Source organism: Tamandua tetradactyla, chromosome 4, assembly GCF_023851605.1.
Source record: "Tamandua tetradactyla isolate mTamTet1 chromosome 4, mTamTet1.pri, whole genome shotgun sequence".
Lineage (NCBI taxonomy): Eukaryota > Metazoa > Chordata > Mammalia > Pilosa > Myrmecophagidae > Tamandua > Tamandua tetradactyla.
In genome coordinates, this window is record NC_135330.1 from 144,915,966 (window position 1) to 144,937,916 (window position 21,951).

General features: G+C 34.7%; 1 protein-coding gene across 15 annotated transcripts in view; it reads right to left on the reverse strand.

Annotated features, from left to right (window-relative positions):
* MYCBP2 (MYC binding protein 2) overlaps positions 1–21,951 on the reverse strand; it is a 371,029-nt gene that overhangs the window by 111,707 nt on the left and 237,371 nt on the right. For 12 of the 15 annotated variants that reach the window (XM_077158462.1, XM_077158469.1, XM_077158467.1 and 9 more), the window contains 3 exons: positions 21,311–21,451; positions 3,511–3,585; positions 783–1,007 (listed from right to left, as the gene is read on the reverse strand). In XM_077158462.1, coding sequence (XP_077014577.1) covers positions 783–1,007; positions 3,511–3,585; positions 21,311–21,451 — 441 coding nt within the window. The remainder of the gene's footprint in view (positions 1–782; positions 1,008–3,510; positions 3,586–21,310; positions 21,452–21,951) is intronic. The other 3 variants (XM_077158473.1, XM_077158465.1, XM_077158472.1) reach the window with 2 other exon arrangements.

Below are 21,951 nucleotides of genomic sequence, written 5' to 3' on the forward strand. Positions count from 1 at the left end.
AAAAGGTTTAAGTGTTTGAATACTGTAATCATTCCAAAAATATCTATTATGAAATTAGTTTCTGAAATTAAGACCACAGCCTGAGGTAAGACAGAAAAGTTTGCTAACATACTGCATATTTATGGCTTTGGCTACATTAATAATAATTTTAAACCACATAGATAATCCCTAAATAACTTTTAGTGTTACCTAGAAACACCTGGCTCATGATATTTTTTTGTACCTAAAATGTCATAACACAACGTATTATTATTTATACTGATAGTACCTATAGTGCTACTTGAAAATGACCCTACACTGAGAAATAGCATGACACACCACATCTTTAAGCTTATTTGCTGAGGCAAATGCCATAGTAGAATAAATTGTAATTTTATTTTCTCAGGACTTCAGTGAGACATATTAATTGGAACAAAGAAATGAAACCCTTTATTATATGAGCACATCTCCATACCAACTCAGACAAAATATTTTAAAGTGCTGATAATCCATAGCAGTATAGTATTTTGTAATAACGAAAATACACCTGCAAATACTGAACAGTTTATGTATACAATACAAATCATTTTGTTAATATAATTTCCACAAGAATTATGAAAATAAAATTATTATAAATGAGACACAGAAAAATTACATTAGTTTTTCAATACAAATAAAGATAAAAAAACATTAGCATTTTAAAACCTGGGGTGGAAATGGCACATTTTGAAGAAAGAGATGCTTTGGGTGTATTATATTAAAAATGAGTATCGTAGAAGTCATGAAGCTACAAGAATCCATACCTCTCCCACTGCTTTGACTTTGTTTCCCAGAACTAACATTCCAATTGGGATACCTCTAAGGTTAGGGCAGCTTCTGATGTTGTGACCTGAAGGTCCTGTCTTCACTACCTTGTACATGCCTGGCCCTCCTCGCAAGAATGGCATATCCTGTTCTTGCATTGTTGCTTCCTGTGGGCAGCAGGAGTGTATGTCTTTGAAAAAGTCATCAGTATTAGTTTTAGGTTCCTGAAAATTTGAATAGGAAAAAAAATACAATCTATTATCACTTTCAAAATCCACCTACTAACAGCTTTTACAGCAAGTCTACATTGCTAATTAAGAAAGACGATACATGATATCTAAGGATATGGTCAATATCACTATTATAGAATCTTTCAGTTTTTCAAAGTGGAATGATATTAATAAAAGTTGAAGAAAATACAGGAGAGTGGATCTCTGACTTTTGCCCATCACAATTTCTTCATTTCCTCCTATTTTCGTCTGTAATAATTATTTACACAAATAAGCATGAAGACAGGAAATTTATCTATAAACAGAGATAATGATGGAAAAATGTAGATACAGCCATAACAATATTAGTAAATATATATGTATGAAATAATGTAACAGATACCCATATATACATATATAAAAACAATGTAGCACATTAGTAGTAGTAAATGTATTATTATGAATGAAATAAGAATGAAACAAGATTTTAACAACTCATACTTTCTTAATATAGTGGAAATGAAAATGCCTTGCTGGATTTGTCAGACAATTACTACACAATAATATATTAAGGCAACTAAGAAAAACAATGATTATCCTTTCAGTACAGAGAGGAGAGATCAACATTAAAGATGCGTTTTTCAGTAAATATAATGCATTTGGATATAAGAGTAGTTATAAAAATGAAAGACAACATGCCCTAAATTTTCTGTTGAACCTGAATGCTGTGATGAAATTATTTTTTATGTGAATATAGTAAGAAAAATAATAGATAATCAGCTCATATTTGCTCTTCTTCCCAACTTATTGTAAATAAAAGTTCCACATCAAGGGTTCTATGCCATTGTAGTCCTCTAAAACAGATTTTAAAACTATACTTTTAAAATAGTATGTTGTAACACAGATGGCTCTTCACAAATTGCTTTATATTCAAATAAAGCAGCAGAAAACCACAATGGGACACTGACTCAAAATTATGTTAAAAGTAAAATAATATTTTATAATGTTATAAATAGAATTAAAAGTGAAATTAATAGCCTGCACATAAAATTTTATTGAATAGCTATAATCCTATAAATAGTTTCATACTAAGAGGGTACGTATGTCCATCTACATAATAGAAAACAAAAAATATAACTCTAAATCCTGAGGTTAAATAACATATGCATTTAAGAATTCTGTGCATTTGAGACTTTGTTAATTTAATATATGGTGGGCCAGGGAAATTTGAAACCCACTATTAACTTTCACAAAATATTTTGTAAATCTCATTGTGGTGATGAAAATCATCAATATTTACTTATATAATACTATATATAATATTTAACTTATATTAACTGTAATTAACAGTATTTACCTGACATTCTTTAGTTTTATACTGGAAATTTAGGCTAGATTTACAACCTGAAATCTAAAAATTCACTCTATATACTGGTAAAAATTTACATATACGTACAATGGTATGAATATACAGAAAGCATTCAAAATTAAAATGGGGAGTATACATATCTAAACTTTGTTGTTATTATACTCATGATTTTTTAGTAAACATTTCAGAATGTGTATTTGTGAATGATCAATTTTAGTAAATACATCATTCTGTTACAAAGTTGGAACAGGGACGCTTTAAGTTCTATTTAGTAATAATTAAAAAAAAATTATATGATATAACATACCAAAAGTAACAAGCAAATGTGTATACATTTAGCAATAAAAACAGCTTCGGTGATATATAATATTTGTAGAACACTTAATTAGTTATAACAATTACTCCAACTTTTGATCATTCAGGGTATCCATGTGTAGTGCAGTCTTGGCAAAAATTAATAACGACTGCAAACTGTTTTATGAAAAGCAACATATAGGAACTTTATCAAATAGTTAATATTTTGTTGGATAGTTAATGAAACTATATAAATGAATACATGTAAAACTAAGTTAATCTAATTTTTTGTTTTATCATATGGTATATAAAATAACTGATATAAATAAAATGATATAACTGAGCCTGTTATTCTCAAGCAGCCCTAATATACAAATTTTATTCAACACAGTTATAGGCACCAATCTATAAAACTGGTGAATTTCAATATTATTATTTTCCCTCCATTCCCATCCCATACTCAAAAGGGCAATGTGTGTGAAATGCTAGGTATTGGAAAAAACAGAGGAGTCAAAGGGTCTGGACACAACCACCGAAATAAGCTAGCTCTGAAAGAGCTAGACTTGGATATAATTGTTGGAGAAGTTATTTATTAAACTAAATATTATAAGTTAGAAACTATGTAAAGGTTTAACATAAACTAAGAATATATTTGTGGGCAGGAATGGAAGGGAATGAAGTTGAAGGGAAAAGGGTAAAGAGGATACTCCTCATTGTAATACTTCATGTAGATATACCTTTTGTTAAATTTTTTTAATTAACCTTATACAAAGGCTTTGAAAGATATAAACATAAATTTATTATACATGTTGAAATACCTGAATAATGTATGACTTTTCCTTACAGTTAACTCACCTGGGGGAAAAAAGCTTTGGAAGTCCATGAAAATACGTCCAAATCCCTGACTCCTTGGCTAGCATTAAAGATATTCTGAGCAACAAAGTTTAAGAAAGAAAAATATCAACAAAGAAAGGGAACAGGATATCATCTGAAGAAGATGCTTTCACAGTAACAACATTTTTTTGTACTCTAGCACCAACATTGAAATATTATTTTACTAAAGGGAAACTGAAGCCACCTGAGTAAACCATATATCAAAGGAATTCTGATAAATAAAAATTTTTGTCAAAAGCTCTCCATGGATATAGTGTGTCATGCCATTTGCTAAAATTAAGAGCCAGACATTAGTATAAAGTTTAACAGTCAATTGAAGAAGGAAACCTTAAACCTTAATGTTCCTTTAAATGAGGAAGTATCTGTTCCAATCTATGCCACTTTTGTTTTATGACAAGAAAACAGGCTGTTTATAAAGAAAATGTGAATAATACAGAATGTATAGACAATGTAACTACTATGGCTACCAATGGCATTTAGTAAAATATGAACATAAAGTAAAAAGTAAAAAAAGACCCCAAAATAAACAATTTGAAGCCATTTTTCAATTTCCACCCCTCTATAAATGAGAAAAAATAATTTGGAAATGTTACTGAAAGCCATCTGTAAATGTGTTAAAAATAGCATAGAGAAAAATACACAATATGAATCTTGCATCAAAAGATAGGCCTAGTTTTCTCCATCACAAAAGTTTAGGAAATGCACAGAGCACTTATGATCCCAGATTAAAGTGTAAAAATATTTTGTTAAAGAACAACTCAGAGCAGCATGAATTTAATTGATATATTTACCCAGTTATCATGCTATCAATCTACATCTGGCCTGAAATTAAAATCTTCCCAGTGAGTAGCAACTGTACAATTTTACTGCCTCTATAAATATTTTGATAAATAGTTATTTTGGATAAAAAAAGAAGACATTCAAATGTTAATAAGAACATCATCTAAAAATTAAACACAGTAACATCATAATTCAAAACTAATTAGAAGTCATTTTAGACAATGAAAATTTAATATTCCCTAGTTCTCTATTTTCCATGTGTATATGTATATGAACAGATACAGATATACACATACACACATGTATTTGCCAGCTCAGAAATAAAAAGCCAGAAAAAAATGAGCTTCTGATAATATGCCCACAAATAAAAGTAAAACACACACCAAAAAAGAAGAGCCAAAAGCAATCCTACATTTAAAAATAAATAGCAAACAGGACTTTTTCTCTTTAAGTAGAGATATGTTGCAAGGCATTTTAAAATGCTATTTGGGGGTAGGAGTCAGGAGGGGATGTCCTTACTAGTTCATCCTTGTACATAAGAATTTGCTCAATGGTTTTTTTTTTTTTTGTCTTCACAGAGAATAGCGGCACAGACCCTTCAATAAAAATACCAAGATTTTTTTTTGCTTTGACATTTTCTGTTTTTTTAGCATCAATTATCTAGTATCAAAAGCAATGTAGATGAAGTCGGTGATGAAGAAGTAATGAGGTAGTTCATTAGCAATATTTAAAGCTTGTACTTTTTTCATTCTAATGTGTAAATTCTAAGTGTTTTCTGTCTACAAAATGTTCAATTTAAAGTCTGTAACTGCTAACTATGGTAGTAAATTGCCAATAAAGTCAATTTTGTGTGTGTTAATTATATGTGGATTTAAATTTGACACATTTTTTGCTTTCCTTCTGATTTGTAGGAAATTCTAAGTCCACAATTGCTTTACTATATGATTACTTTCAAAATGTAGTGTCCTAATAAAATTTCATTTATCAAATACTGAAAATTCACCAAATAGAAAGCTGGAGTTTAAAAACAAAAGATATTTACACAGTTTTCTTTGGAAAACACAGATAAGTTTTAGTCTAAAGGTATGAATGTGCATGAAAATATTAATTTTTTCAAAGTCTCAATTTCTTTATATATTTACATATAATGTATAATTTATTTAACTATTAAAATATATAAGAGCTTTCATATTGTGTAATTAATATGAACACCAAGGTGTATATGTGTGTGTGTGTACATGCAATAATCTAGATAATTTTATTCTCACAGACTACATTATAGGGGAAAAAGTTTTGTTTAGAAAATTAAAACATACCAAAATCATATTTAAATAAATGAGCACCAAACAGCAACTGTAAGCTGATAATCTTTCAAGGTATACAAAAGGACAAATAAGAAAGTAATTATCATAGTGAAAATATGTGATCAAATAAGCCAAAGGCTCATACAAAACAAACAAACAAAAATGAACTTTCATTGTGCTAGATAACCACAGAGCTAAAAACGGCCATATATAAAGCAAGAAAAGATAATATAACTCAGGAAAATTAAATGTAACATATATAAAATCATTTTTATTTTTATTGCCTCTTACTCTCATTCTATTAGAAAACTTAGACATCAACCTAAAGTAAGAGATGACGTTTTATATAATCATCCAGGAACAGTACATTTACTACTGCTGTTTTAAACAATGCTTTATAGCTACTAACATTAAAAAAATGGGTTGTATATAAACACACAGAAACCGGAACAACACAAAACCAAGAAATTTAGGTTATGTAAAAGCTTTCAGGCATCATCAGGAATTCTCAAGAGAATGAAATTGTATACAAAATGAAAGAAACATTAGGTAATTTTACCAATTATCCTGGGTATTACTTTAAATAAGTACAACCTATATTCCTTGATTCTGTTCAACCCTCTTCATATACATAATGTTGAAAGACCTAATTTTTTACAAATTATCCAAAGAATTGAGCCTCTAAGTTTCAAATCACTAGCACTTCCTATCATAAAAGTAAACTTTCTTTTCCAAAAATATAAATTCTTGATTCTAGGCAGTCAAATATCTTCCATGTCATGCACATGATCAGCAATTTCTCTTCTTACTTTTAGTGTAAGTTACTTACTTCCCTAATATGTGAAGCATTCTACTAGTTCACATTCTGCAATTCCCAAATCTTTAGAATTTTAACTTAAAACTAACATTCCCCCCAGGATGCCTTCTCAGACTGACCCAGGCCACCTTCAATATATATCACAGTATTCATTCTCATTCAAATATTAAAGTTATGAGTAGTTATATTTATTTAATTTGACAGTTCTAGCCAAAATAATACATTTTTTGTAGCTATATCTAGTTTATCTTTTTATAACTGCATTTACCTTTATTTCTTCACTGCATTAATGCATACTGGACATAAAAGATAGGTTCTGGAATCATATCAACTGCAGTCCCAGTACCAGCAACACCACTTACTACTTGTGATCGCGGATGAGTAGCCATCTGTCCTCATTGGAAAAATGAGGATGATAATATACTTAACAACATAGCATAAATGAGATAATTAAACAAAGGAGCATACATGCGTAAGGAAGTATTTTTAAACAACATGATCACACCAAATGCAAAGAACTAAATAAGTATTTGACAAATGTTGAAAGTCCACTAGGAAAAAAGTATAATATTTAACAGTTTGGAAGAAACAAATAAGAGACGGATGGATCTTTAATGAATTTGTACCCTTAAGAAACTTAAGAACAGAAATAAAAGGAATATAAATACAAGGGATTATAGACAAGAAAAACAAATTAATCATTCTGGGAGATAAAAGTAAGCATTTTCTACTTCTACAGATAAAGTGCTACCTAAGAAGTGAGAATTTCCCCAGTATTTACCTCCTTCCGATTCCCAATCCTTTGCTTCACCAATATCTAACTATTTATCAGTTTCCTAATATAGCATGCCTCCATAACTTTACAGTTTGATTCTATCTAGAAATTCCTTTATCTTTCCTGGCAAGTTTTCTTCAAGGCCCAGTTTAAATGCCAACACCTAAGTGAAGTCATTCCATAACTTATTACAATGCAATTTAATTATTTGAACACGGTATGTCTACTGTATTTCGTAGTAAGTACAAGAGTAAGAACGTGCCATACCTTATTTAATTTTGTATCCCTACCTTCTGCCTCTCTACTCACCAATTACTTCCTAGCTTAGTATTTGGTACACAGTAAGGGTACAGTCAGTATTTGTCGAATGACCAATGAGTGAATTTATAACTATAGTATTATTGTGAAGTATGAGAAGAAAAAGGTCAATAAAAGGAGCCTAGTCAATCAGGAAAAATTTGAAAAGTTAGAAAAAAACAACAGAGAAAGCATTCTAGACAAATGAAACTGTTAAACGTGGACTTTAAGATTTAAAATTGAACGGTATGTTCTAGGAAAGGTAAGAAGTTTTTCGACTGTGAATTCCTTGGGAAAAAAAACTACCTTCTTCATCTATTTATACATCCTTTCCATTCATTTAAAACATATTTTAAAAATACAAGGATATAGTATGAATGCTGAATGCTATTTAATCTCTAAACTGTATTATTAACTATGTTTTGGCATTATAGCAAAGTCACATTTGAACTAAATTAGGATACCAATAATTCTTCAGTAAAATAATGATGTTTAAATAAAACTATTGCTGGGCAGTCCAACATTTAGCTGAAGTTCATATCTTTATATGAAATACAAAAACAGTGAAAATAAGGGTTCTACAATATGTGTAAATATACAAGACAATGCAATAAAATAATTTTAAAACATTCTACATACTGTTACTTATGGTAATCTTTTTAAAAAAATTAGTTTGTCATATTAACAGTTGGTGTCTAAATTTTCAATGTTCTCCTCTCTTCCCAAAAGTCTGAGTCAGGATCCAAACAAGAATCCAAAATGAATGTGAATGCAAAATTGTTGTAATTATAAAAGGTTGAAGGGGGTTGAAGATGCAAAGATTGCTAATGGCAAATTTTCTGTACTTTTGAGACAATTTAAATTAGTAGCACTGGTCCTGGACTATTTCTAACTTTAGTTTAAATCTCCCAGCTTTCTTTTTTTTAATTGAGTAATGTTTTAAAATTATCAGTCATGATTCCAGCTGACTTACTTACAAAGGGACTAAAGGTGAGAAGGGAGAATAGATGCAAAATATTTTTCCAGCAGTAATTGTAGTAAGAGATTGTGCTGGTTTGAAGCTGTTATGTACCCCCCAGAAAAAGCCATGTTCTTTTTTTTGACTTTTACAAAGGGATTTATTAAGTTACAAATTTACAGTTTTAAGACCATAAAAATGTCCAAATTAAGGTAGCCAGAGAAATATTATCAGATTAACCTCTGATAATATTCAAAATCTTATCTGTATGTTTAAGTAAATATTTATCTTCATTGTATAAGTCTTATAGATTTTTCAACTTTTTATTATTGTGAGATATAATATATACACAAAAAAGCAATACATTTCCAAGTACATTTTAACAAGTAGTTATAGAAGAGATTTTAAAGTTTGATATGGGTTACAGTTCCACGACTTTTTTTTCTTCTAGTTCCTCCAAGATACTGGAGACCAAAAGAAATATCAATATGATGATTCAGTAGCCATACTCACTTCTTAAATCCTATCTTCTCACCTATACTCCTCCTCCTCTTTAAATAACATATATATATATATATATATATATATATATATATATAAGCAATAAATTTCAAAGTACATTGCAACAATTACTTGTACAACAGATTCCAGAGTTTAGTATGGGTTACAATTCCACAATTTTTATTTCTAAGCTGCTCTAAGGTACTGGAGGCTAAAAGAAATATCAGTATAATGATTCAGCACTCATGCTCATTTGCTAAACCCAACCTTCCCTCTATTACTCCACCATCACCTTTGATCTTACTCCTACTCTTTAGGGGTAGTTCAGCTATGCCCATTCTAACTTTTTCATGTTGGAAGGGGCTGTTAATAGTATGGGACAGGGGGGTGGAACTAGTTGATATTCTGTAGAGGCTGACCCCTCTGCATTTCAGGACTTACCTGGTCCAGGGACCCATCTGGAGGTTGTATTTTGGAAAGTTACCCTAGTGCATGGAAACTTTGTAGAATCTTATATAATGCTCTAGGTATTCTTTAGGATTGGGAAGAATGGTTTTGGTTGGGTTTGGCAAATTATGATAGGTAGCAATGCCTAAATGAAGCACACATAAGAGTGAGCTCCAGTGTAATCTCTTGACTCTATTTGAACTCTCTCAGCCACTGACACGTTATTTGTTATACTTCTTCCCCCCTTTTGATCATGATGGCATTGTTGATCCCATGGAACCAGGGCCAGGCTCATCCCTGGGAGTCATCTCCCATGCCACCAGGGAGATTTTCATTCCTGGATATCATGTCCCATGTAGGGGGAAGAGCAATGGTTTCACTTTCAGAGTAGAGCTTAGAGCAAGAAAGGCTACATCTGAGCAACAAAAGAGATCCTCCAGAGGTGACCATTAGGCAAACCTATAAGTAGGCAAAGCTTCCCTGCTATACACATAAACTTCACAAGAGCAAGCCTCAAGGTCAAGGGCTTGGCCTATTGATTTGGGTGTCCCTAATGTCTGCCATAGTACCTGGGATTTCCCCTGTGGTAAAGTTTAATGGTTACATATATTTTTTCCCATCTCTCAAGGGACTTTGCCAATACTTTTAGATTATCTGCTTAATATACTCTGGGGTTTATTCTGGTATTACATTAAGCTATACAAGATTAAAGGCTCTCATTCTAATTTTGGGCCCCCTGTGTTTGAATTTTTGAAATGATCTATCCAGATAGGTTGAGTTAGATAATGTGCTATAAGAAATTTAGGTTGTGGACATAATAAATTTTTCTTCCTCAAAGAATAGGTGAAGTCTAAAATATAGGCAATGTCTTTCTCATCCCTACATTCTGAATTACCTTAATCCTGACCTGATTGGCTTCATTCTTATCTCTAAACACCAGGCTATACATATATACAATAGCCCCTCATAATCCAGAAATAACAATTACCACATGGACTAAATGTGACTATCGTAAGAGTTTACAATACAGACCCCAGTCTCCTTATCAGTATTTTCTAAATGAGACCATACAATATTTCTCTATTGTTTCTGCCTTATTTTGTGTCACTAAATGTCCCACAGGTTCATCCACATCATTCATGCCTCACAACTTTGTCCTTTTTATAGCAGCACAGAGTTCAATCATATGTTTACATCATCGTTTGCCAATCTACTTCTCAATCAGTGCATCTTTCAGTCACCTCCCATCTACTGGGCCTCATGTATAATGTCCAAAGTCAATAGTCCATCAACACTGTCAATTTTAGATAATTTCATTGTTCTTTTACCCTGGTCATAAGAGTAGGATCATATAGTATCTATCATTTTGTGTCTGGCTTATTTCACTCAGCATTATGGTCTTCAAGGCTCATTTATATTATCATGTGGTTCAGGACATCATTTCATCTTATTGCTGCATAACATTCCATCATATGTATATAACATATTTTGTTAATTCACTTGTCTGTTGATGGACATTTGTATTGTTTCCATCTTTTCGCAATTGTGAATACTGCCGCTATGAACATCAGTGTGCAAATCTCTGTTTGTGTCACTGCTTTCAGCTCTTCTGGCTGTATGCCGAGTATTGGTATTGCCAGGTCATAGGGGAACTCAATATTTAGTGTTCTGAGGAACCACCAGACAGTCTTCCACAGTAACTGTACCATTATGCATTCCCACTAGTAGTGCATAAATGTCCCAATTTTTCCACATCTCCAAAGTGTGTAGTTTCCTGTTTGTTTAATAGCAGCCATTCTTATAGGGCTGAGGTGATATCTCACTGTAGCTTTGTTCTGCATTTCCCTTACAGTTAATGAGAATGAGCATCTTTTCATGTGCTTTTGAGCCATCTGTATTTGCTCTTCAGAAAACTGTCTATTCATATCTTTAGCCTACTTTGTAATTGGGTTGCTTTTCTTTTGCTGTTTAGTTATATGATTTCTTTATGTAAACAGGATTTCGAACCTTTATCCAATATGTGATTTCTAAATGTTTTCTCCCATTGAGTTGGCTGCGTCTTCGCCTTTTTGACAAAGTTTTCTGAGGCACAAAAGCATTTGATTTTGAGGAGTTCCCATTTATCTATTTTTTCTTTTGTGGCTTGTGCATAAGTCTTGAAGATGTTTCCCCATATTTTCTTCTAGGAACTTTATGCTATTGGTACTTATATTTAGAATTTTGATCCAATTTGAGTTAATTTTTATACAGGGTATAAGGTAAGGGTCCTCTTTCAGTCTTCAGGCTATTGATATCCAGTTTTCCCATGCCCAATGACTGAAAAGACTATTTTGTCCTTGTTCAGTGGATTTGGGGGTCTTGTTGAAGATCAGTTGGCCATAAATTTGGTAGTCTATTTCTGCGCTCTTGATTGGATTCCATTGGTCAATATTTCTATCTCTGTGCCTGTACCATGCTGTTTTGACCACTATGGCTTTATAATAAGTTTTAAAATCGGGGAGTGTTAATCCACCCACTTCATTCTTCTTTTTTAGGGGTCTCTTTCCCTTCCAGATGAATTTTGTAACTAGCTTTTCCAAATCTTCAAAGTAGGTTCTTAGAATTTTTATTGTTCTGTTGAATCTGTAGATTGATTTGGGTAGAACTGACATCTTAACTACATTTAACCTTCCTTAATGAGCATAGAATGTCTTTCCAACGACTGAGACTTTGATTTCTTTTAACAAAGTTATGTAGTTTTCTGTTTACACATCCTTTACATCCTTAGTTAAGTTTATTCCTAGATGCTCGATTCTTTTAGTTGTTATTTTGAATGGATTTCTTTTCCTCAAGGAAAAAAATTAATTTATGCAGATTAATTTTATAACCTGCCAATTTGCTGAATTTGTTTATCACTTCAAGCAACCTTGTTGCAGATTTCTCAGGATCTTCCAAGTATAGTAATTATACTTGGAAGTATTATTATAATCTTAGATTATACATGGTGTATAATTCTTTTACCATGTCATCTCCAAATAATGAAAGTTTCATTTCTTCCTTACGAATTTGGATGCTTTTTATTTCTTTTTCCTGCCTAATTGCTCTCACAAAAACTTCTAGCAGATAGTTGAATAATAGTGGTGACACAGGGCATCCTTGTCTCATTCCTGATCTTAGGGGGAAAGCTCTCAGTGTCTCACTACTGAGTATGATACTGGCTATAGGTTTGTTTAATATGCCTTTTATACTTTTGAGGGAGTTAACCTTGATTCCTACCTTTTGAAGTGTTTTTATCAGAAAAGGTTGTTGAATTTTGTTAAATTCTTCTTCAGCATCAACGGGGATGACCACATGATTTTTCCCTTTCCATTTGTTAATGTGCTGTTTTACATTGACTGATCTTCCTTGTTGGGAGTCATCCTTGCACTCCCAGTATAAACCTCACTTGGTCATGGTGCATAACTTTTTTTTCTCAATTTTTAAATTTTTTAAACATAACATACAAACACGGATATTCTTACCATATGATCATTCCATTCTTGTTATATAAATAATAACTTGCAATATCATCACATAGTTGTATATTCATCGCCATGATCATCTCTCAGAACATTTGCATCAATATAGAAAAAAAATAAAAAGGAAAAAAAAAATTCATACATACCATACCCCTTTCCCCCCCACTGATCACCAGCATTTCAATCTACTAAATTTATTTTAACATTTGTTCTCCCTATTATTTATTTTTAATCCATATGTTATTCATCTGTTGATAAGGTAGATAAAAGGAACATCAGACACAAGGTTTTCACAATCACACAGTCACACTGCGAAAGCTATAAAATTATACAATCATCTTCAAGAAACATGGCTACTGAACACAGCTCTACATTTTCAGGCAGTTCCTCCAGCCTCTTCATTACACCTTAGTTAAAAAGGTGATATCTATTTAATGCGTAAAAATAACCTCCAGGATAAACTCTCGACTCTGTTTGGAATCTCTTAGCCATTGACACTTTCTTTTGTCTCATTTTGCTCTTCCCCCTTTTGGACAAGAAGGTTTTCTCAATCCCTTGATGCTGAGTCCCAGCAGCTCATTCTAGGATTTCTGCCCCATGTTGCCAGGAAGGTCCACACCCCTGGGAGTCATGTACCACGTAGAGAGGGGGAGGGTGGTGAGTTTGCTTGTTGTGGTGGCTGGAGAGAGAGGCCACATCTGAGCAACAAAAGAGGTTCTCTGGGATGATTCTTAGCCTAATTTTAAGTAGGCTTAGCCTATTCTTTGCAGGGTTAAGTTTCATATGAACAAACCCCAAGGTTGGGGGCTCAGCCTATTGCTTTGGTTGTTCCCACTGCTTGTGAGGATATCAAGAATTCTCCACTTGGAGAAGCTGAATTTTCCCCCTTTCTTGTCATTCCCCCAAGGGGACTTTGCAAATACTTTTTTATTCACTGTTCAAATCACTCTGGGATTTACTGGGGCATCACTCTGGACAAACCTACAAAATCTCATGCCTTACTCAAGGTTCCACGTACTTAGGGTGTTCAATTAAGCTGTCCACATAAATTATACTACGAAATGCACTAATCAAAATATAAATTTTGTATGAAGTAAACATTTTTGCTGGAGTCTCACACACAAGTTTTAAATTATGAATTATCATCTATTTTCAACACCTGTAGTATTGACATTTCTTTTTTCTACCTCATGCAAAAAGACTTTTAAATTTGTACATTTAGTCACTATCATTATACACTCTAGGCATTCTTAGATTATACATGGTGTATAATTCTTTTAATATGCATTTGCTAATATTCTGTTGAGATTTTTTTGTATCTCTTTTTATTAGTGAGATTGGTCTGTAGCTTTCCTTTCTTGTAGCATCTTTACCCAGTTTTGGTATTAAAGTGATGATAGCTTCATAAAATAAGTCAGTAGTATGCCTTTTTCCTCAATGTTTTGGAAAAGTTTTAGTAGCACTGGAGTTAGCTCTTTTTGCAATGTTTGATAAAATTCCCCTGTGAAGCCATCTGGCTCTAGGCTTTTCTTTGTAGGAAGATTTTTGATGACTGTTTGGATCTCTTTACTTGTGACTGGCTTGTTGAGATCTTCTATTTCTTTTTGAGTCAGTGTAGCTTGCTTACATCTTTCCAGGAATTTTTACATTTCATCTAAGTTATCTAGTTTGGTGGCATATAATTGCTCATAGTATTCTCTTATGATTTTTTTTTTATTTCTTCAAGGTCTGTGGTAATGATCACCTTCTCATTTCTGATTTTATCTGCATCTTCTCTCTTTTCTGTCAGCCTTGCTAGTACCTTTCGATTTTACTGATTTTCTGGAAGAATCAACTACTGATTCTTGATCAATTTTTATTGATTCTTTTCTATTGTTCTCCCATTTATTTAACTCAGCTTTAATCTTTGTTATTTCTCTTCTATTTGCTTTGAGGTTAGTTTGCAGTCAAGTTCCTCCAGGCAAGCAGTTAAGTCCTCAATTTTTGCTCTTTCTTCTTTTTAAATATAGGCATCTAGGACAATAAATTTCCCTCTAAGCACAGCCTTTGCCCTATCCCATAAGTTCTGATATATTGTTTTCTCATTTTCATCTGTCTCCAGATAGCTACTGATCTCTCTAGTCATTTCTTCTTTCACCCATTCATTGTTTAAGAGTGCATTATGTAATCTCCATATATTTGTGAAAGTTCTTGTTCTTTGGTAGTAGATTTCTAGCTTCACTCCATTGTGATCAAGTGCTTTGAATAATTCCAATGTTTTAAATTTATAAAGACCTGTTTCGTGCCCCAGCATATGATTTATCCTGGAGAATGTTTCATGAGCATTAGAGAAGAATGTATATCCTGGTGTTCTGAGGTGTAATGACCTATATATGTCTGTTTGGTCTAATTCATTTACCAAAATGTTTAGGTTCTCTATTTTTTGTTGATCCTCTGTCTGATTGTTCTGTCTATAGAGGAGAGTAGTATAGTGAAGTCTCCTACTATTATTGTTGAAATGTCTATCACTCCCCTTCAGTTTTGCTAATGTCTGTCCCATGTACTTTGTAGCTCCTTGATTGGGAACATAAACATTTATGTTTGTTATTTCTTGTTGGTTAATTGTCCCTTTTACTAATATATAGTGTCCTTCTTTGTGCCTTATGAGGTCCTTACTTTTGAAGTTTATTTTGTTTAATATTAGTTTGGTCATTAGATTGGGCTGTATCTATCTACATCTTCCCATTGCTAGTGATCTTTTGTTGTCTTTACGGCATGTAAATATTTTGATAGTGCTACTTTGGATGTTGACTTTCTTCAGTAGTCTAAAGCTTTGTATTTGCAGGATGGGTATGGAACAATATGTAGGCATGGGGAGGGACACAACAGTGTGGTGATGGGTTGCGGTGCATGTATACACATGGGTTGGGGACTCTACGCTGGTGCCTGTGAGTGTGGGGTGCAGGTCATGGGGTTCTGGATGTGCAGTACAAGGCCCATGGATGCAATTCAGGCAGACCTTGGAGTGCAGGAGGAGGTATGGCATGGGGACACAGAGGGAGGGCACGGCAGGAGACATATGGGGGTGCTGAGCAGATGTGCTGGAGCTGGTATGTGGGCAGAATGCAGGTAGGCATATGAAGCATGTGGGTTATGGGTGTCAGGGTGGGGATACAGGGCAGAGAAGTCAGAGCTCAGGGAGGCTGGGGCACGGGTGTGTCCTTGTGTAGGGGGAGGGATCCAGGGAGGCTAGAATGATGCACAGTGGGCAGGGGTGAGGCAGAGGTAACAGAGGTTGTGGGATGTGTGGCAGGGGTGGGTGATGAATGCGTGAGCTGGGCCTGGCGTGGGTCCACAGATGCAGGGTTGGGGTGGGGTGGGGTAGGGGTGCCTGCTTGTGCAGGGTGGAAGCCATGTGGCATAGCTGTGCCCAAAAGCACCTTCCAGGTGTGAGAGAAGGGCACTTGTGCCATGGGGTGGGGCAAGGATATGTACGTGTGTGTAGCAGTGGTGTGTGGATCTGTGGGGGGCAGAGTCCTGGTGTGCACTTGCACAGAACCCAGGGGCAGTGGGATAGGATTGTGCCTGCATGGGCTGAGGGCGGGTGTGGCCCTGATGTGCAGTTCGGCGTTTGCCCAGAGCTGTGGGAGGGTTGTGTGCGTGCATGTGTCTGGGGGACTGGATGTTGATATGTATGTGCACAGAGCTCAGGGGGGACCAGGTGGGGTTGAACAACTGTATGGGCCGGGTGTGGGTGTGGCCTAGGTATGAAGGTGAGCACCTTTAGCAAGGATGCGCAGGTTATTGCCTGCAGGGGGCAGGGAGTGGGAGGTAGGGGTAGAGGGGCTACCACAGTACGTGGGTCTTAGGAGGGGCAAGGTGACACTGTGCACTCATGCAGAAGAGGTGGCTCGGGCTGGGACAGGCATGTGCGGGGGTGGGTGGGGGTATTTGGGACAGGGATGCTTGGAGCATGATGGTGGGGCAGGTGATGGGGTTCAGTTGTGTGGGATTTATGGGCAGTTGTGGATCATGGGGCAGGGGCAACACACGTTAGGGTACTGTGCTTAAGGAATGTGGCTTGGCTTACTTCCTTGTTCCCATGTCCCTGCCCGTGTACTCCTGATGGGCTCTGGGCCTCCATCTGGAAATGGATGTGCTAGGTTGTTTGTACTAGCTGGCCAGTCTCCGGTTCTCTGCATTTAAATTCTTCTGCTTTTTCTTCTACTCCCTATGTGGTGTAGAAGACCCTCAGGCTACTTATACTCCGGAATCGCTCTCCCAGTCTTTTCTCTATTCCTTCTCTAGCTGTTTTTTGGAGCAGGGGTGAACTCAACCTATTCGATTCCAATATCTTCCTGGAAGAAGTCTGCCATGCTGTTTTAATTAATTCCTTTGGGTGTGGACATGTTGTGGGTGGGACTTTTTGGTTAAGTCATTTTAATTTAAGATGTGACCCACCCTATTCAAGATGGGTCTTATTTTTACTGCAGTCCTTTATGAGAGGATAAATGACAGAAAAAGTGGACACAGCTTAGACAGAAAAGCACCAGAGAAGCTAAGAGAGGACCTACAACAGCTCAGAGAGGAGATCACTAGAATCAGGAGCTGAAAGCAATGAAACCCGGAAGTAAAGGACCAGCAGACATTATGTGCTAACTGAGAGAAGAACCCCAGATGCCAGCAGCCTTTCTTCAGAGAAGGTACCTTCCTCTGGTGCCTTAACTGGGACATTTCCATGGCCTAAGAACCGTTAGTTGTAAGTTAATAGTCCCCATTGTAAAAGTCAATCCATTTCTGGATTGCATCCTGATAGCTTTAGCAAACTGAAACAGAAATACAAAGGAAGAAATAGTATGATATAATTATTTAGCTGTGCTAGCTCCCTGAGGGGATGGATGGAACTGTTCATCCTTTTATGCTCTAGCATGTTCAGCCCTGCACAGAGTAACATCCTTATTTAAAACTAATTGACTATATAAGGTACCTGCCCTAGTCCTGTAGACAAAACGTTAGAAACTAAGCTTGATCCTGCCTATGGCCTGATTCTGGCCCCATGTGGATCCTCATCTAATGTCTGCACTGAACCAAGTTTATACCAGATCTATTTGGAACCCTAGGTCAGCTAATCTTACCATACCTTCTTTGACATCTTTGGTCATAACTTAAAATATAAGCCCTTATATATCATCTATCTGTTCTCTTATTTTTATACCAAAAACTGCTCAGGGTTTCTCCCTGATCAAACTAGACCCATCCCTCCCATGCCTTTAAATTATACCTGATGGGACAAATTCCATTTACCTGTCTTATGGGTCAGTGTTGCCATTACTCTGCTGGCGTTCATGTCCATGTGGGTGACTGTCAAACTGCCTCTTAGGTCCTAGACTTAGACAATTCCAATGACTTTCACTTCCACTATATTTAGCTAATCCCTATGGCCACAAAATGGATGGAGTTGTGACTGTTCTATGAAATCAAACTCAAATATTCTGCTTTATCACACAAACTGCTTACCCTTCCAGTTTTTTCACTATAGTATGCTCACTATATTTTAAGTTTCCCAAGTTCCTTAGAACCTCCACCTATCCTTTCAAGTTTCTAACTACTAGTTGATAATCGGAACTGCTCTTTCACTAGCATCTGGAATTCCTTTTTTACCTCGCTTTTCTGTCAAAGCAGCCCAGAAAATGCCAAGTAAGGATATATTCTGCTTTCTTGGATGCTTTAATTCTGGACACTCAAGGCATACAGAGGAGGAGAGTCCAGGCTGGGTCTACCCAGTATATTCACTGGGTCCTTAGTGATCAGTAATCCATTTACTTATTTTTGGTAAGATTCTTCTTCTATTTCTCTCAAACATTACTCCAAATCTTCATAGCACTTCTAAACCCTCTAATTTCCCTATTATTTTCGTTCAACTAATGGCTTTCTTTTTTTTTCTTCTATTCTACGGAAATTGTGATCTCACTCAAAATCTTCCCTCTTTTTCTCCCTAAAAATTTATCTTCTGCCATAATATCCCCTCTAAATAATATCTCCAAATGTTTCCTTAATTTCTTTTTCTCACTCTCCTTTTTCACTCTTTGGCTTTCTCACCTATACCTCTAATTTGTCCCTTCTCTTTTGGTATCTTTCCCTTAACTTATAAAGATATCAAGTCACTTTCATCCTTAAAATATAACAGAAAAAGCACTGCATTTGTAATGATACCAGCAATGCATCTCTAATGATATCAGACAATCTTAGCTATTTACATTAAAGGAGAATTTAGGTTATTCTTCAACATACTAAAATACAACAAATTTCAAAAGCATCTCATTTTTTTTCTATCTTCAATATTTGTATCCAGATTTTTCAAATAAGTCAGGGACAATCTCCTCATTCACATTCCAGTGGAAGCCATCAACAGGGATTTGAGTGGCTCACTCCATTTTGCTTTCTCTCTTAACTTTGATCGTGCCTCTCTCTCTCTGCCCTGAGGATGACTGTCTACTACAAATTGTCCCTTGGATGGACTTTAAGAGCATCAGATAACAGCCACCAATGTTCCAAAATGAAACCCTGGGATTTAGAGCATCAATACACAGCATTTTTTTGCTCTTCCTTTCTACCTTTCTTTACTCTATTGTTTTATCTATAGGAAAATCTTCTCCCAAAAGCATCTCTTCCCAATGAACAAAAAGGAGAATTAGGAAAAGATAATTTGGAATATGCGAAGTAGGAATAATAATATAATCTTGTAATTAACCTAAGAAAATTTTCTTCAGACACACAAAATTCTAAGTGGTCAGAATTAAACAGACCAACCAACTGACAAAACCCCCAAGAAATGGTTGTTATAGTTATCTCATTCAAAATACAATTTTCATAGTCCTGAGGGATGAGTGGTTCCTATGATGGAAAATGGTTTCAAACTATTTTTTTTTTTTTTTTTTTTTTTTTTTTTAAAGAGAGAGGGAGGAAGGGAAGGAAAGAAAGACAGAGAAGGAAGGAAGGAAGGAAGAAAGGGAAACATCTTTAAACATTTTCTTATTTTATTATATTTTGTTTGTTTGTTTGTTTTTTTACATGGGCTGGGGCCGGGAATCGAACCGGGGTCCTCCGGCATGGCAGGCAAGCACTCTTGCCCGCTGAGCCACCGCGGCCCGCCCTCAAACTATTTTTGAAATCAACTTTTTAGGCACAAATGATCATGAATGATTTTTTTTTTTTTCAGTGTTGTCCCTCTTTTCTAGACGGTCAAATGTCTTTTCACTTTTTTTACCTGCAGATACACATCTGAGGAAAATTTAAGAGGAAGATCTGACTTATTTATTTAAAATTCTATATTTTAATTATAGATTTGTCATTGTTTAGCTTAGGCCCAGTAAAACCGTAGGCTAACATTCTCCAGACTATCTTGATCACACATCAGTTGGCGTTAAAAATATACACATACATACACACACATGCACACACATAACACACATATAAAAGTGTATTTTAAAAGAATGAGATAAATAAATATAAATTCTAATATGTTCTTCCTCAGAGTGTCATCCTGTAGACCCATCCCTTTAGAGAACATTACTCTGGACTATCAAGGAGGAAAACCAACACAATATATTGATGATTTGATATAACAAGCTAATTTTGAATATTGATTTTTAAGAAATCCAGTTTACTGAAATATTATGGTCTTATTAAAATTAAAATTCTACCATTGCTATTTATTAGCAGTGTCAAAAGGAACTTATATATTTAATGGTGATACAAAGGAAGAGGAATCATACATTATGATTATATTATTAAAAAAAGGTATGGGGAACTATATCATATCAGTGATATCTCTGTCTTGTGGGCTCTAACTGTTCTACTGCATTACTGCACTTTATGAAAAAGTTAAGCAAATTTTCTCAGAGTTTAGGATTTAGTTTCAACTAAAACACAGCACTACAACCCTAAAAGCCATCTTATTTTAACACAGTCGGATCAGAAGTTGGAAAAGATTCAAACTCATACACAATACAGAGAAGCAGTTACAAAATGCCAACATAAAATACAAATATTCCATACATACGTTTGAATGTATAATTGTGAATTCATAAACTCTAGATTGCAGTTCATTCCAAACAGTAATGTGAATAAGAAAGGGAAAAAGGGATGTAACCACTATCATTCCCACTTCTTTGGAAAGGAGGATTCAGTAGTCCTAATCCTGCCCATGATGGATAATATCAAGCATAAGAGCCTTAACCTTTCTAAATAACACCCTTCATTATATAGATATCCTTAAGAGTTCAAGCACCTAAAAAGGAAGAGTATTTACTTGTGATTTATTTCAGAACTGAAAAACTTTGATTAAAGAAAACCCTGTATTGAGAACAGATCTACGATGCATTTTTAAAACCACCTTTTACTTACGTCAACAGGGACCAGCAGGCTCTTGCCAAGATGCTGATTAAAAGAGAGGCACCAGGCTTCAGTATAACCATTCATATTAGGAACATACTTCTTTATTGTCTCATCATTCAGTCTCAACCATACACCATCATCATTGTGGATCTATGGGAAATAAGTAACAAAACAAGCCATGCCTTGCTGTAACTCCTACGAGGTTAGCAAGGGCTGATGGCTGCAAAGCAAATAATGGCTGACATGGAGATGAAGGATCTAGTTTTGCAGAAGGTAAATTTAAGAGAATTTTTAAGGAAAAAAGCATCAAGGAATGCCAAGGTAATATGATAATTCATTTGGTGAGATTCAAAAATAACTTCACTTAAGAGCAAAAACGCAAAAGAATCACATTTTAAAATAGTTAATAAGCAAAGTCACGTATTTTCCAAAAGAAACACAAGTCTTCTTTTCCCTCAATTTAGATTTTAATGATGAGAAGATACTTGGTTATATTTCTAGAAAAATGTATTGTCCAAAGTTCAAGCAATATAATAAATACATTTAAAAACCAAAGAACACTTTAAATCCATGGAGAACTGTACCAAGGAGATCTCGTAAAGGTTCTGACTATTATGTTTAACCGAGTTCCTTTCATGTTCAAAGTATAA